The sequence below is a fragment of the Bombina bombina genome, chromosome 6 (genome assembly GCF_027579735.1).
Source record: "Bombina bombina isolate aBomBom1 chromosome 6, aBomBom1.pri, whole genome shotgun sequence".
Lineage (NCBI taxonomy): Eukaryota > Metazoa > Chordata > Amphibia > Anura > Bombinatoridae > Bombina > Bombina bombina.
The window spans coordinates 669,281,189-669,299,094 of NC_069504.1; the positions used below are offsets into that span (position 1 = coordinate 669,281,189).

Sequence of the window (17,906 nt, forward strand, 5' to 3'; positions counted from 1 at the left end):
GAAGGAGGCAGCCCAATACCACTTTTTTCAACAGTCATACATGTTAGTTTATTAAAGTCATAAAGAATCTGGAATTTGTTTTTAATAGAAAAAACTCATTGTTTATTATATATGCTTTGGCATTGAAGTTTCTTCAATATAATAATTATTAACTGATATTAAAATATTTCAGGAAGCAACAAAAGGGGAAAATGCAGTTTAAAAGAACACAGAGTTGATAATAGTTAAGTTTTCATTTATTAACAAAATAAGATTTGCCAATTTTAGATAGCCACCAAATGTTTGTTTCCTCATTTGTTCCTCCAACCCAATCCCACCATGCCGAAAATACATTACAAAAAAAAATACATTCTGTAGAACTGTACAAATCAAAAGGAGGTTGAATTTTTAGTTAGTTTTTTTTTCACCCCAAACAGGGAAAGAAATAAAAGAATGGAAAAAGCAATGAGTGTCATGCAAAACAGCAAAAATAGAATATAGGGGAGGAAGAAAAAAAAAAAGAAAAGAAAAAAGATCAAATGGAAGACAGGGAATGAAAAAAATATTTTGGGGCATAGGATCTTTGCATACCATTGAATTGTTGTAAATAATGCACTTAAATTTTCCCAGCTTGAAGCTAACATACAGTAAATAAATATATAGTCTCTGCTGTAGGGTTTAATTTGTATTTACTGGTAACCTAATGCTGAAGCTGATGTTAACCTCTGTCCATAAAATGCGTATGGTGAGTAATAAGATCCTGCTGGTAACGAGGGAACTGGGAGACCACTGGGCGTTGTCAGGTGACTCTTTCCGTATGGATGGTACCTATTTAGTCCCAAGGTATGTGGACTCCTTAAAGACAGAGACCCCGGCAAAGTGTTTGGGCTTCCAGGCCCAGTAGGTGGAAGATGAAGGTGGCAAGAAGCAGCGGAACCCAAACCTGATGAAGGGTAACCAGCTAAGAGTTTATCAGCCCCAGGCAAAGCAGTATGTGTCCTTAGATGGGCTAGAAGTTCTTCAGAAGAGGAAAATCTTTTGTCACAAGGTCCACTGGCTGATACCCAGTTGCATATGTGTGGGACAGGGTCATTGGGGAGCATAAAGCTGTAAGTATAAAGCGGATGACCAGACAGTGATGGGGTTACACTGGAAGACATGGTTGTGTGCACTGAATGGAGAGGGTGACTGGGGTAGACTAATGGGTAACCAGATTTGAGCGCTGATGGATCATGTACACAAGTAGAGCAGCTGCTGGAACCGAGGTGGGAAGCATTGTGGTAGCTTAGACAGTATGGGTCCCTGCATAATCCTTGCATGAATGAAGGAGGAGAAGCACCAGTAAGAGGGCTAGAGCTGGGTGGCTTCCCCGGCAAACCTAAAGTCCCAGGAAGCTGGCTCCCAACTAGACTTGATTTGGTGTGATCAAGACCTGTGACAAACTGAGACGGGTATCCAGCATAGGCACCCACTATTGATCCGTGATATCCAATGCCAGAAGATTGAAGAGGGAATACAGAATGTCCAGGTTTGTAGGGTGAGACAGGGGCCACATGACCAGATCCAAGTGAAGGAGGTTCTGATTTGCTGCTCGGGGTAATAGCCCCACTTTCCCTGGACTCTGCACTAGAGTTGCTGGTACTTGTTCTGGTTAGAGTAGGGTTTACTTGAGACACCTCTGAACTGATTTTTATGGCTTCAGACTCCTTCTTCTCTTGGTTATCGTTATTTTTACTGTCACAGTGCTGCCCAGGAGAACTGACCCTTGAGGACGGAGATGGAGCATGAGGGGGAAATGGCTGACAAGAACCACTAGGCACCCTAAATCCAGCTTTGTCTGAATTACCACCAGAAGATGACCCACTTTCTTTCCTGGACTCAGAACCTTTAGAATAGGGTTTGAAGCTGGACTTATCCTCCAGAGGAGACTCTCCCAGCTTCATTGAAGAAGAGCGGCCACTTTCTTTTTCACTCATCCCACTCGAAGTCACAGAATTCAGTTTTGACGACGGAGGAGGATCTGGCTTTCCGATTTGAGAGCATGTCTGAGCCAGCAGTGCAAGTGGGCTCTTCTTGGCATCCAGCTAGAGAAAAACAACAGAAACCCATGTTAGATTTAAAGAAAACACATTCATAAAAATGTTTCACACAACTCCCTTTATGACACCCTCTTAAATGAAACACATTACAAAGCCGGATTATTACAAATGTCTGTAAAAAATGGTGATCATTAGACTGCACATTTTTCACATTTCATCTTTCAATGATATAGGGATGTGAAAAACAATAACATGTTAGTAAATTCAGTTTATTTATTTTTTTATTTAAAATATGTAATAAAAACATCTAATAAGGCTATAAATATTCATTCTAATCATAGGAAAAAGAACTCAAGTTGACATTTTGCAAGAAACAGAGCATTAATCAATCTGGCAACAAACCAAAGCAACTCTAACAATTATTTTGTATTATTTCAAACGGTGTTGAGGTATAATAGCAATACTACCAGGCAGTTAATAGAGTTGGGGGAGATATCTGACAACAAAGCACAAAAAAAACAACATTATTGATTAATGCTCTAGTTGCATTATTTTTTTCTTTCCTTCTATTTGCCAGAACCCGGCTTTTATTTCCAAGCCATAAATCTAGTGAAACTTTATCATTAAGGGCTGCCACAAAATGATTAATGGCATGAGGCTTGGAACTGACTGGAGGGAAAAAAGGAGGGGGAGAAAAGGGGGGGGAGTAAAAAAAAAAAAACCCATTAAGATCAAAAATATAATTAAATTAGAAAGTGAATGAAAAAGGAAATAAAGACCCCTAAAAAGCACAAATTACTATTTTAAGTCAGTTTTGTTTTTTATGCCTAGCTGATGCTACTGTGCCAAAGTTATTACCATGTAATATATAAATCTTGCTGAGTTGTGACTTGCAATTCATTAAAAAGATATATAGCCCCAGCATTTTATTTCCCTATAAAAATCACTAATAGAAACTAGAGAAGGAGAGAGGGGAAATAGGATTCTTTGGAACAAGCAAAACATATTGATCTTTTCTCAGTTACAAGCTTATGACATCAAATGGCAAAATAGACTTATAAATCTGATGCAAAAGAAAGACAGAGGGGACATTTAGCAAAGGATTGGAACACTAGGTGCTAAGTCTACAGAATACATCAATCAAATCACTATTTTTTTCCGAACACTGGAAAATAAACCTTGTAGCTTGTTCTTTCAGAACAAACAAGGCACTCCTTGAAATGAAGGGCTGCTTTGGCTATAACTCCAAACATTTCTGGGTGTGTGTACTTCAGATTTATCATCCGATCGGAAAGACAAGAGACATTGTGAACAAACTACAACCCTACACAATAAAGAGTCCCTTAAATAGAAGGAGGTGAATCAATTTTTGACTGTTTTAAAACTATAAGATTTAGCCACTGCATTACAAGGACAGAAGAGAGCGCAACAAATAGACACGGAAAGCATATAGTTAACATATAACAAGGCTGATAAAGCTATATTTTAAGCAGATCCTTAGACAATCCATGGGAAACATAACAGATATTAATCCATAAATCATCCCCTCTTAGCCACACCATTTCTCAGAAGTGAGGGATGCGGAGGGGGATATTAGATCGGTGCTGCTCCTTGGCAATAAGAAGGTGTCCTTACCTCTATTGGGCTGACAGGAGTGGAGGAGAGGGGCTGCAAGTATTCCGGGTGTAGCAAGTGTCCACTGTGAGCAGTCAGCATCTTGATCACCCTGATGGGCAGCCTGTTGGCCTGGCGCAGGGGGTGACTGGGTGCTAGAGGAGGACAAGATGCAGGCGAGGTGCGGCTCTGGGTCTCTGGCTGTCTACTATATCCAAGAGGAGAACAGCTCATTTGGAGGAGTCCAGGGTGCAGAGATTTCCCCTTGTGCTCCCTTCCCTCCAGTTGGCTGTGAGATTCTGCTTTCTCAACCCTGCCCAACCTTCTCAGCACCACTTCAAAGACCTGGCCACAAACGGCCAATCAGCTAGCGAGGGAGGGGTTATGGGCGGGGTTTCCACAGCAAGGAGGATACTTCAAGGGAGGGGAGGGTTAACCCGTTGATAGCTTGTGACCTTGTATATTAATTACGTACGGGGTGCATGTGAATTTGTATATATATGCTATGTTTGCGTAGCAAGTGCTATTTACTTACTATAAACAGGAGAATTGCTCTGAAATTTGCTTCTACTGTGCTTACACTATTACTGTCTTATTTAGCTGTACATATACAGAGCAGCTAAATAATAACGAAACTAATAAATGTAAATGTTCAATACATACCAACACTGATTATTGAATCGCTATGTGTGCGTGTGTGTTGATGAATACTCAAAAAAAAAAATTCAGCAAAAAATAAATACAAAAATTATATATATATCTTTATTAAACCCCTTTTCAAGCCCGGAGTTGAAGTAACACGAAATGTTGATTTCGGCAAAAAATAAAAAGCTTGATCGGACTAATCTTATGTAAGGCAATTACATAAACTGGCCACTAGAGGGAGCTCCCAATTTCTACGAAAAAATGGAGTTGATGTTCCAATCGTGCAAGGCACCTTAGCTTAGCGCACGTATAATATGTATGCATCCTCCCCATATAATATCTATTAAAACATCCTAAAATAGGATGAAACTTCTGACATTCGATATTGTATCCAGATCAATGTATTTCCTAAAGCAGAAGGTATGAAATAAAATTGACCGAATTCTCTGTGGAGTACTTGTTAAGAGTCACTAATGGAGGGTAAGAAATGAATACTAAAAGAAAATGCTCTAATGTGAGAGTATTTTATTATTGCTTTCGTTTACCTTAAAAGGGCTTTACACAGAAAGTTACCTCCAGAGAAGCATTATTGGGACTGATATTAACACATATGGTGATGGTGAGCCAAATTCCAATCACAATAGGCATATGTGTGTAGCCACCAATCACCAGCTAGTGTCCTGTAGTAAATTGCTGTGTCCACCTAGTTATGTTTTTTGACAAAAGAAAATAAATAAATGTAATAATATATGTAAAAGTCTCTTGCAGTTAATTGCATGATCTATCTGAACCATTAAAGTTCAATTTAGACTTTCAAGGCAGAGACTGAAAATAATGTTACTACAGAGTGTAACTCATCTAGAATTTGAACGATTTTTTTTATTTAAAGGGACAGGAAGCTCCAAAAATGTAATTTATGATTCAAATAGAACATACAATTTTAAATGACTTTTAAATGTACTTTTATTATAGAATTTGCTTCATTTGCTTGTTATCCTTTGCTGAAGGAGCATTGCCAGCTAGATGAACTCCTCTAGTTAGCCAATCACAAGAGACAAATGTGTGCAGGCCCCAATCAGCAGTTAGCTCCCACTAGTGTAGGATATGTGCATAATAATTGTCAACAATGAATACCAAGAGAACAAAGCACAATTGCAAATATAAGTGATTTAAAACTTACATGCTCTAAAAAGATTAATTTTGACTTTCCTATCCCTTTAAAGGTGCATAAAATCAGTCTGTGTTATTGTACATACATATGCTTCTAGCATGTCACATTTTCTAAGCCAATGAGGCTCATTTTTAATTTGGCTTTCAGCTCATGTGTTCTTCTACTGCTATTATTTATACTAATATTTTGTTCAGAGCATTTCTTATTCTTTTGTTTTTGCCCTCCCCTTGAAATAGTTTCTGTGAATGCCCATGCATACATAGAAGACAAATGTTTTAAACAAAGTTAAAACTGTTAGCACAGTTTATATGGTATTGCTATTTTAAAGCAGTCCAGGGATATACCCAGCAAACAAATGGTAGAACTCATGTTCCTGGTGTACTTTACTATGGTCTGTCAGAGACTGCTCTAAAGTAAAGTTTGAGATTTACAAGAGAATTATTTACACCCTTTACACAGATAATCTCAGGATAACTACAGTATGTATATCAGGTCCCTCTTGGCAGGGCTGGAAAGGGAAACACATTTTTTCAGAGGAAAATTAGAGCAATATCAGACAAAATACATAATACCTGTTCATGATTTCTGTGTTTGAACTTATTATATAACTTATTTTTACCCTTTCTCTCTAACAATGTATAACAAAAGTTGCACTGATGAGAGACTGAGTCTGTATCAGTCCAGAGTAAGTTGATTACAATGATAAACAATTCAGTTTATTGCTTCATGTCAAAGCAAAAACAGCACTGTGTTAAAATCCATGCATATGTTAGAAAAGAACATAATTCAAAGGCATTTCAACCAGAAGCTGCTACAACAGAGGCTGTGCTAATAATATACAGGTTGTAAATTCTCTGCAAGAGCTGGGCTTAATGCTATGACATGTATACATTAATTGTATACAGCAAGTCCATTCCTGCGTAAACACTGCAGGCATGATGATTTAGGACCCTGGTCTGGACACACTTTAGAAGGGGAGAGACAGCTACACATGGTGTTCTCTGGGAGCTGGCAAGAAAGCTTTTTCTTAGTTCCAAGATCATTCTTATTAACCTTCCCTCTGCCATAGAAAATGCAAGGACAACAGTCATCTAAAAATATCTCTCCCTGCTGGATAAAATTTACATTTAAGGGACATTATCCTGTAGGAAGACCATATTAGAAAATGTCATATAGCAAAGCATTTCGATTACACCCTTTACCTACCTCAGCATTTTGTGTAAAACATCTATATACTCCAGGGATGTGTTTCATTATTGTGCTGCCCTAAGCTCTAGGAAATCTACCCCCACCCACAACAAAATCACCTAACAATTTTAACCCACATTTGCCTTGTATAGTTTTCACAGCTGAAAACCAAAGATGCATGCAAGAGTCATGCCCTCACTGACAACCAGGGATTTGTTATAAAATAAATTAAAGGGACACTCAAGTCAAAGTAAACTTTTAGGATTCAGATAGAGCATTCAGTTTAAAGGCACTTTCCAATTTACTTCATTTGTTGTAAGTGCTATTGCATTGTCATTTTTTTATGCACATGTTAATTATGTAATTCTACTGCATTGAGTGGTCCTTAAAGCGACATTAAACACTTTAAGATGGTAATATAAAATGATAAATCATATATTTAAAAACAACTCTGCAATATACTTCCATTATTTATTTTGTCCCCTTTTCCTGTAATTCCATTCTGAAATTGTGAGCTTTTCCGTTCCTGTTAGAAATGGAAGTGCATAACACTGTTATATTCCACACAGCTATTGACTGCACACTCTAGTGACCTATTTAAAACTGTCCCTAATTGGCCACAGCAGAGAAGGCAACATCAGTTACAACATGGCAGTTCCCAGTGTTTTATAGACACTAAAACTTTACACTTATTTTGTCAATATTTAAACATCTAATTAAACTTTAAAAAATACACCTATATGTAATTCTCAGACTAATCATTTCTTTGAATGCATCATTCTAGCTAGCATTTATTTAGTGTTTCATGTCCCTTTAAGTGAGAAAAAGAAATCTCTTATCATGTCAAGTATATCAGGGACATATTTTGGCCTATGTCTACTACTAATGGCTTTTGTACAGCAGGAGTTAGTGGGGTGCAGCACATTTTGTGGGGTAGTTTTATGACATATCTTCTTACTCTTATGTTCTCCAAATGTTTCTTAAAGGACCACTCAATGCAGTAGAATTACATAATTAACAAGTACATAATAAAAAGACAATGCAATAGCAATCTGAATTTCAAACAAGTAGATTTGTTTTCTGACAAATTTATTTTTTCACACATCTTCCGGCCCCTTGTATCTTGTGACATACATCAGCCAATCACAGACTAGTTTATGTATACCCTGGGAGCTTGTGCACATGCTCAGTAGGAGCTGGTGCCTCAGAAAGAGTGTATATAAAAAGACTGTGCAAAATTTGATAATGGAAGTAAATTGGAGAGTGTCTTTAAACTTCATGCTCTATCTGAAACATAAACGTTTATTTTGAATTGAGTGTCCCTTTACTAAAATCACACACGTATCAGATTGTGAACAAAACAGAAATATAAATGGTGAACATAAGACTGCAAGAAATGTAAAATATAGAATATTCAGAGCATTGTAACTGCTTAAGAATAGCAAATGGCTCTCTTTGTGGCACCTTGATTTAGTGTTATTTACTAACATCATTCTATTAAGCAGATATTCTCTATATGTAAGATTGATAACAGTCCATGGGAGACTATACCCTAAGAAGTGAAATTATTTAATAGCCTGTTAAATGAATGCACCTCTATAGAATGAGCAAGAGTCCTGGTACATGGGTTAGATCTAGGCTGACCATATTGCCGCTTTAAAAAGGGACACATATGAAAAATACATATGTCAGGGCTGTTTAAAGAAATGTTTTTGTATAAGAACCCTCACATATGTATTTTTCATATGTGTTCCTTCGTAAAGCGGCAATATGGTCAGCCTACTTAGATCCAATGTGAGGGTCCTTATTAACCAGTTGTGCGCTGCAGATGAGTTTGTGATACTTAAGGATTGTCACTGTTATTTTTCATTTTAATTCTCCAATATATCATAAAATCTAAACAAAGGGTACCTATGCAAAAGGACAAAAGAGCCTTGTGTATGAGCACATAAAGGGACATAAAAAACATTTTTACTTTCATGATTCGGATAGAGCATACACTTTTAAACAACTTTCAAATTTACTTCTATTATCAAATGTTTTCTTGTTATCCTTTGTTGAAAAGCGTGAAGGTAAGTTCCGGAGTGTGCACGTGTGTGCAGCACTACATGGCAGCAGTTTTGCAACAATGTTATACATTAACAAGAGCACTAGATGGCAGCACTATTTCCTGTCATGTAGTGGGTCTAAACATGTGCATGCTACCTATCAGGATATCTCATCAACAAAGAATAACAAGAGAATTAAGCAAATTTGATAATAGAAGTAAATTGTAAACTTTTTTTTAAAATTGTATTCTTTATCTGAATCATGAAAGAAAAATGTTGGGTTTCATGTCCCTTTAAAATATAGAGCTGGGTTAGATTACAGTTATAATGCAGTCATACTGCTTGACAACAAATATCTTTCTGCATAATAGGAAGCTTCAACAGCCTGGTATGAGTAAAACATTTAGCAGGAACCCAGGGCAAACACAGTGAGGCAATAGTAGTGGTTGACAAAATAGCATAGTTTCTTCCCTTGAAAGAATGATGATCCTAAGCCTTATGTTTTATTAGGCAATGTAAGAAGCTGCCAAGGGGCTTACTAGCTAGTTAAAGGGCAACTAAACACAGTAGAATAGCATAATCAATAAATGCACATTAAACAGACAATGCAAAAGTACTTAGTTTGAATTTCACGAGTAGTAGATTTTTTTTCGGACAAATTTCTAAGTTCGTTTTATTTTCCTTCCCACTGTATCATGTGACAGCCATCAGCCAATCACAAACTGCAGGTACATATATTCTGTGAATTTTGCACATGCTCAGTAGGAGCGGGTGCCTTAGAAAATGTGTATATAAAAAGACTGTGCACATTTAGATAATGGAATAAATTGGAAAGTTGTTTAAAATTGCGTGCTCTTTTTGAATCATGAAAGTTACATTTTGACTTTAGTGGCCCTTTAAATGGATACTGAACCCAAATTTTTTCTTCATGATTCAGATAGAGCATGCAATTTTAAGCAACTTTCTAATTTACTCCTATTATCAATTTTTCTTCATTCTCTTCCTATCTTTATTTGAAAAAGAAGGCATCTAAGCTTTTTTTCTTGGTTCAGTACTCTGGACAGCACTTTTTTATTGGTGGATGAATTTATCCACCAATCAGCAAGGACAACCCAGGTTGTTCACCAAAAATGGGCCGGCATCTAAACTTACATTCTTGCATTTCAAATAAAGATACCAAGAGAATAAAGATAATTTGATAATAGGAGTAAATTAGAAAGTTGCTTAAAATGTCATGCTCTATCTGAATGGCGAAAGAAAAAAATTGGGTTCAGTGTCCCTTTAAGTAATAAAACATTTGCAATATACCCTTGCTATAAACAAACATGTTTTGATCTATACCCTTGGTTGCTCAGTACAGTAAATTAGAATCGGGTACTGCGGGTTGTACAAACTCTTCTTAAGCTGGCAATTTTAAACCCACATGTTAGCGGTGAAGTTACCAGGCACAAGTTGGTTTATAAGCTAGAGGGAGCATCTAATTACCCTCTCCCTGGAGTTACTCGTCCTGGTCCTGATATTACAGTTTACTGTTTCTGCTGGCCTGGCACACTAGAGGTTAATCCTTGGTTAGCTGCTTATAAAGGTTGGGGCATGAGGGGGGATAGAGAGCACATTACAGCAGACTGTTAAACTCGGGGCTTTGAAGACTAGACATCACTCAGAACAAATTGCTCCTCTGTTTGAATACCTTTGCTCCTCTGCATGGACACCAGGTTAAACAGGCCCATCTATCACTCCCTTGCCTGACAGTTTTATGTTTCCTTTCATTAACTGCTTTGTGAAGGCCTGCAATAATCTCAGCAGAAGCTTCTAGAAGAATTGCTTTTGCTCTGTTTTTTGCTCTTGTGGTGGGAGGGCAGGCGAAATTTACCTAGTAAATCAGCAGTTCAGTTTATCTGCACAGCCTTGGAGGAGGGAGAAAGCTCTTAGACATATATCACCTTCTATACCAGCCTGTTTATGACATATAAGTGAAGTGTTTAGGGCTCTAGCCTAGAGACCTTACAATTTAGTTGTCATCTTTTCAGTGCTGGGAGATAAAAACAACCACACAAAAGAAGTAGAGGGTATTTTTCACTCACATCAAAGGTGATGACTATGTCCTATAATATGCAAAAAGAAACAATAAAGTTGTTGTTCTAGAATTGCAAACCAGAAAAAGCCAGTAGGGAAAATGTGGAGGAAATATTATATTACAGGCAAAAGGTCTGTTATTTATGGTGTTTCTGGCTCTTAAAGAAAGATTACATTGAAAAATGAAGCCTTATAAATTGTTTAATTCAGGAAAATACAATGACATTGCACTATACATTCATACGTTATTCTGCCTTCACTTGCTTACAATTGTGCTTGCTGTACTGTACAGAGTGACTGGAGTGCCCCATCACATTTAAGTATGGTGACATTTATCTGAGGCTATACAGTGATTGGTTAGTTCAGAGCACAAGCTCATTTATGTTCATCCCTAATTGGCTAAAGCAAAATAATATGTATTCCACTAGGATTTTCTAAAGGTGTATCTCTGAAATGGAGCAGGGTCTTGAATTCATTTTGTCCCATTCTGCCATCTCTATCTTGCCTTTATTATGCCCCCCCCCCCATCTGTATATCATTGTGGAATCTGTGGGCACATTGCAAATACAGATAGTAATAAAGGGATAGTAATAAAGTAATAAAGGGTCTCTCTTAAAGGGACATGAAACCCAATTTTTGTTCTTTCATGATTTAGAAAGAGCATGCCATTTTAAACCCCTTAACAACACACGTCGTACACGGTACGTCAGACACAAATTGGTTGATGGTGTGATCGTTGGTGGATGGGAGCTGCTGCAGGGAGGCGGGTGGGCGGCCATCGCTGGGGATAATGACAACAGAGGGGGGTGGGATCACGCACGGGCGGGTTTGCCGGGAGCGCGCACGGATGTAGGCATGCGCACAGGGGCGGAGGCGGAGCACGCACGGGGCGGGAGCATGTGGAAGCCCTATACTATAGAACAGTGTAAAGGGAAGGAGGGAGAGAGGAGGGGGGACATTTTTTTATCTAAGGGATCTGGGGGGGGGGAATCTACGCTACAGAAAAATAAACAATAAATAAATAAAATAAGAAATCATTTTTTTAAATTTGTATGCAAACTGGGTAATGGCAGACAGAAAAAAAGCCTTTTATTTAAGTACTGCCAGACTTTCTGCCAGTACTTAAGATGGCAGAGACAACTGTGGGGTGGGGGAGGAAAGAGAGCTCTTTAAGAGGGGTCATGGAGGGATCAGGGGGTAGGATGTGTCAGGTGGGAGGCTGATCTCTACACTAAAGTTAAAATTAACCTTACAAGCTACCTAATTAAGCCCTTCACTGCTGGGCACAATACAAGTGTGGTACGCAGCGTCATTGAGCAGCCTTCTAATTACCAAAAAGCAATGCAAAGCCATATACAGTGGGGCAAAAAAGTATTTAGTCAGCCACCAATTGTGCAAGTTCTCCCACTTAAGAAGATGAGAGAGGCCTGTAATTTTCATCATAGGTATACCTCAACTATGTGAGACAAAACGTGGAAACAAATCCAGACAATCACATTGTCTGATTTGGAAAGAATTTATTTGCATATTATGGTGGAAAATAAGTATTTGGTTACCTACAAACAAGCAAGATATCTGGCTCTCACAGACCTGTATCTTCTTTAAGAGGCTCCTCTGTCCTCCACTCATTACCTGTATTAATGGCACCTGTTTGAACTTGTTATCAGTATAAAAGACACCTGTCCACAACCTCAAACAGTCACACTCCAAACTCCCCTATGGTGAAGACCAAAGAGCTGTAGAAGGACACCAGAAACAAAATTGTAGACCTGCACCAGGCTGGGAAGACTGAATCTGCAATAGGCAAGCAACTTGGTGTGAAGAAATCAACTGTGGGAGCAATAATTAGAAAATGGAAGACATACAAGACCACTGATAATCTCCCTCAATCTGGGGCTCCACACAAGATCTCACCCCGTGGGGTCAAAATGATCACAAGAACGGTGAGCAAACATCCTAGAACCACACAGGGGGACCTAGTGAATGACCTGCAGAGAGCTGGGACCAACGTAAGAAAGGCTACCATCAGTAACACACTACGCCGCCAGGGACTCAGATCCTGCAGTGCCAGACATGTCCCCCTGCTTAAGCTAGTACATGTCCGGGCCCGTCTGAAGTATGCTAGAGAGCATTTGGATGATCCAGAAGCGGATTGGGAGAATGTCATATGGTCAGATGAAACCAAAGTAGAACTGTTTGGTAGAAACACAACTCGTCGTATTTGGAGGAGAGAGAATGCTGAGTTGCAACCAAAGAACACCATACCTACTGTGAAGCATGGGGGTGGCAACATCATGCTTTGGGGCTGTTTCTCTGCAAAGGGAGCAGGGCGACTGATCCATGTACATGAAAGAATGAATGGGGCCATGTATCGTGAGATTTTGAGTGCAAACCTCCTTCCATCAGCAAGGGCATTGAAGATGAAACGTGGCTGGGTCTTTCAGCATGACAATGATCCCAAACACACCGCCTGGGCAACAAAGGAGTGGCTTCGTAAGAAGCATTTCAAGGTTCTGGAGTGGCCTAGCCAGTCTCCAGATGTCAACCCCATAGAAAACCATTGGAGGGAGTTGAAAGTCCGTGTTGCCCAGCGACAGCTCCAAAACATCACTGCTTTAGAGGAGATCTGCATGCAGGAATGGACCAACATACCAGCAACAGTGTGGGACAACCTTGTGAAGACTTACAGAAAACGTTTGACCTCTGTCATTGCCAACAAAGGATATATAACAAAGTATTGAGATGAACTTTTTATATTGACCAAATACTTATTTTCCACCATAATTGGAAAATAAATTATTTCCAAATCAGACAATGTGATTGTCTGGATTTGTTTCCACAATTTGTCTCTCATAGTTGATGTATACCTATGATGAAAATGACAGGCCTCTCTCATCTTCTTAAGTGGGAGAACTTGCACAATTGGTGGCTGACTAAATACTTTTTTGCCCCACTGTATGTCCACTATTTCTGAATGAAGGGGATCCCAGAGAAGCATTTACAACCATTTGTGCCATAATTGCACAAGATGTTTGTAAATAATTTCAGTGTGAAACCTAAAGTATGTGAAAAAGTGAGCATTTTTTTTATTTGATCGCATTTGGCGGTGAAATGGTGGCATGAAATATACCAAAATGGGCCTAGATCAATACGTTGAGTTGTCTACTACACTACACTAAAGCTTAAATTAACCCTACAAGCTCCCTAATTAACCCCTTCACTGCTGGGCATAATACACGTGTGGTGCGCAGCAGCATTTAGCAGCTTTCTAATTACCAAAAAGTAACGCCAGAGCCATATATGTCTGTCATTTCTGAACAAAGGGGATCCCAGAGAAGCATTTACAACCATTTGTGCCATAATTGCACAAGCTGTTTGTAAATAATTTCAGTGAGAATCCTAAAGTGTGTGAAAAAGTGAATGATTATATTTATTTGATCGCATTTGGCGGGCAAATGGTGGCATGAATCTGGGCCTAGATCAATACTTTGGGTTGTCTACTAAAAAAAAAATATATACATGTCAAGGGATATTCAGGGATTCCTGACAGATATCATTGTTCCAATATAACTATCGCTAATTTTGAAAAAAAAAAAATGGTTTGGAAATAGCAAAGTGCTACTTGTATTTATTCCCCTTGAACTTACAAAAAAAGCAAAGAACACGTAAACATTGGGTATTTCTAAACTCAGGACAAAATTTAGAAACTATTTAGCATGGTTGTTTTTTGGTGGCTGTAGGTGTATAACAGATTTTGGGGGTCAAAGTTAGAAAAAGTGTGTTTTTTTTCAATTTTTTATAGTAAATTATAAGATATGATAAAAATAATGGTATCTTTAGAAAGTCAGTTTAATTGCGTGAAAAACTGTATATAATATGTGTGGGTACAGTAAATGAGTAAGAGGAAAATTACAGCTAAACACAAACACAGCAGAAATGTAAAAATAGGCCTCGTCCTTAAGGGTAAGACAATTGAAAAATGGTCTTGTCCTTAAGGGGTTAAATAACTTTCTAATTTACTTCTATTATCTAATTTGCTTAATTCTCATGATATCCTGTGTGGAAAAGCATATCTAGATAGGCCGAGTAGCTAGTGATTGGTGGCTTCACATAGATGCCTTGTGTGATTGTCTTACCCATGTGCAATGCTACTTCTTCAACAAAGGATATCTAAAGAATGAAGTAATTTAGAAACTAGAAGTATATTGTAATGTTGTTAAAAATTTTATTCTCTACCTGAATCATGATAGATTTTTTTTGGGTTTAGTGTCCCTTTAAGGGGGCATTACTGAATTGGGCCATGTGAGCTTCATTATTGGTAGACACCATGTGACCATTTCCTCTTATGAGTGAACAATGCTGGATTTAAAGGGACAGTCAAATCCAAAAAATACTTTCATGTTTCAAATAGGGCATGTAATTTTAAACAACTTTCCAATTTACTTTTATCACCAATTTTGCTTTGTTCTTTTGGTATTCTTAGTTGAAAGCTAGACCTAGGAAGGCTCATATGATAATTTCTAAGCCCTTGAAGGCCGCCTCTAATCACATGCTTTTGTTTTTGCTTTTCACAGCAGGGGAGAGCTAGTTCAGGTAAATCCTATAGATAACATTGTGATCACGCCCGTGGATTGAGGCAGACACTGCACTAATTGGCTAAAATGAAAGTCAGTAGATAATAAATAAAAAGTCATGTGATCAGGGGGCTGTCAGAAGATGTTTAGATACAAGGTAATCACAGAGGTGAAAAGTATATTAATATAACAGTGTTGGTTATGCAAAACTGGGGAATAGGTAATAAAGGGATTATTTATATTTTAAAACAACAAAACTTCTGGTGTTGACTGTCCCTTTAAACTCTGTAAAAACTGCTGTCCATTAGTTACCCTTATATGATACATTATGCATAGGATATTTAAGAGGTTTATACTTTGCACTTTAGCTGTGAAAGTCAAATTTAAGCTTTCATGGTTCAGAAAGAGCATGAAATTGTAATTTACTTTTATTATTACATTTACATTTTGTCTTGGTATCCTTTAGTGCAAAGCATACCTAGGTAGGTTCAGGAGTAGCAGTGCACTACTGGGAGCTCGCTGGTTATTGGTGGCTATACACATATGCTTCTTATCATTGGTTTCCCAGATGTGTTCAATTAACATGAACATGAAACCCAAAATGTTTATTTTATGATTCAGATAGAACGTACATTTTTAAACAACAATACAATTTATTTCTATCATCAACTTTGCTTTATTCTTTTGGTATCCATTATTGAAGGAGCAGCAATGCACTACTGGGAGCTAACTGAACGCATCAGTAAGCCAATGAAAATAAGTATATATATGCAGCCACCAATCAGGAACTAGCTCCCATTTTCTGAGCCTCCTTAGGTATACTTTTCAAAAAGAATACCAATTGAACGAAGCAAATTAGATAGTAGATGTAAACTAGAAAGTTGTTTAAAATCGTATGCTCTATCTGAATCATGAAATAAATGTTTTGGGTCTCATGTCCCTTTAACTGCATTGCAAAGGTTAAACTTGTAAGGAACAAACAATACAATAATAAAATGCTGTAATAAACTAGAGAATTTGTATGTACTTTTATATCCCTTAAAGGGATTTTAGTTTAAGGAACAGTCAACTCAATTTTTTTTATTGTTTAAAAAGATAGATAATCCCTTTATTGCCCATTCCCCAGTTTTGCATAACCAACACAGTTATATTAATATACTTTTTACCTCTGTGATAACCTTGTATCTAAGCATCTTCTAACAGCCCCCTGATCACATGACTTTTTATTTATTATCTATTGACTTGCATTTTAGCTGTGTTGTGCAGAATCCATGGGCATGAGCACAATGTTATATATATGGCCCACATGAACTAGTAGTCTCCTGTTGTGAAAAGCTAATAAAAAGCATGTGATTAAGAGGCTGTCTGTAGTGGCTTAGAAACAGGCAGAAAGTTATAGGTTTGAATGTTACAAAGTATATTAATATAACAATGTTGGTTGTGCAAAGCTGTGGAATGGGTAGTAAAGGCGTTATCTAACTTTTTAAACAACAACAATTTTACTGTTAACTGTCCCTTTAATCGTTAATGGAATTCTTCTTGTACTATTTAAAATGTAAAACACATTTCATGAATGTTTGTAAAGTGATAATGTGTAACATGCAGATGGCCCGGTCACTACAAATATGGTCACAGTGTGTGTGTGCATCTGCACATGCTCTGAATGCTAATGATGTCATGTGTGATGTCACTATCAGGGCTCAGAGGATGTATAGTGGACAGATGTAGGAGCACACAATCATTCACAGTGGGTCATTAGACTAGAACAGTACATACTGAAAAGTAACACTTTTGCAAACTAAAATATATGGCGAAAATTGCTTCTGGTTTTATGTGTGCATCTTATTCTTGAGCACTGATAAGGGCCACATTCCTGTGCACTATTAGGCTGCTTCATATAATTCACTAGTTTCCTTTGAAACTGGGGGCCAAGTTTTTATCCTTGAAAGTGCAACAGACTTGAAGGAAACCAGATCTAATTTAGGATGTTAGACACATTTAAACTTATCATCAACCTAAATGAAACATAATATTTATTTTAAAGGGACAGTAAACTCCACAAATAAATGTTATTGTTCAAAAATATAGATAACCGCTTTATTTACCATTCCCGTTTTTGTATAACTAACTCTGTTATATTAATATACTTTTTACCTCTATGACTACCTTGTATCTAAGCTTCTTATCTCAGATCTTTTGACAGACTTGCATTTTAGGCAATTAGTGCTGACTCTTAAATAACTCCCTCATAGTGAGCACAATGTTATCTATATGGCACACATGAACAAACAGTACATATTATTAGCTATTCACAGTGAGACTGTAAGATAAGAGGTGGCCTGCAGAGTCTTAGAAATCAGCCTATAAGCCTTACCTAGGTTTAGCCTTTAACAAAAAATACCAAGAGAAAAAAAGCAAATTTGATGATAAAAATAAATTGGAAAGTTTAAAATGACATGCCCTATCTGTATCATGAAAGTTTAATTTGGACTTTACTGTCCCTTTAAGCCTGACTTGTTTGAGTACTATATTTGGGAAACAATGCCACATCTGGAGTAGTTATAAAACCTAT

At 37.6% G+C, this 17,906-nt stretch overlaps 1 protein-coding gene across 1 annotated transcript; it reads right to left on the reverse strand.

Moving 5' to 3' along the window:
- Positions 1–218: 218 nt before the first annotated feature.
- ZNF703 (zinc finger protein 703) lies at positions 219–3,942 on the reverse strand. Its single transcript, XM_053717752.1, has 2 exons — positions 3,654–3,942; positions 219–2,063 (listed from the first exon to the last, which is right to left on the reverse strand). Exons 1-2 carry the CDS (start codon positions 3,864–3,866, stop codon positions 669–671), a joined length of 1,608 nt encoding a protein of 535 aa, XP_053573727.1. The 5' UTR covers positions 3,867–3,942; the 3' UTR covers positions 219–668.
- Positions 3,943–17,906: the final 13,964 nt, after the last annotated feature.

Coding starts and splice junctions, on each gene's coding strand:
- ZNF703 (XM_053717752.1), bottom strand. CDS start 3,866: ATGAGCTGTTCTCCTCTTGGATATAGTAGACAGCCAGAGACCCAGAGC. Junction 2,064..3,653: donor CTCCTGTCAGCCCAATAGAG/GTAAGGACACCT, acceptor GTTTTTCTCTAG/CTGGATGCCAAGAAGAGCCC.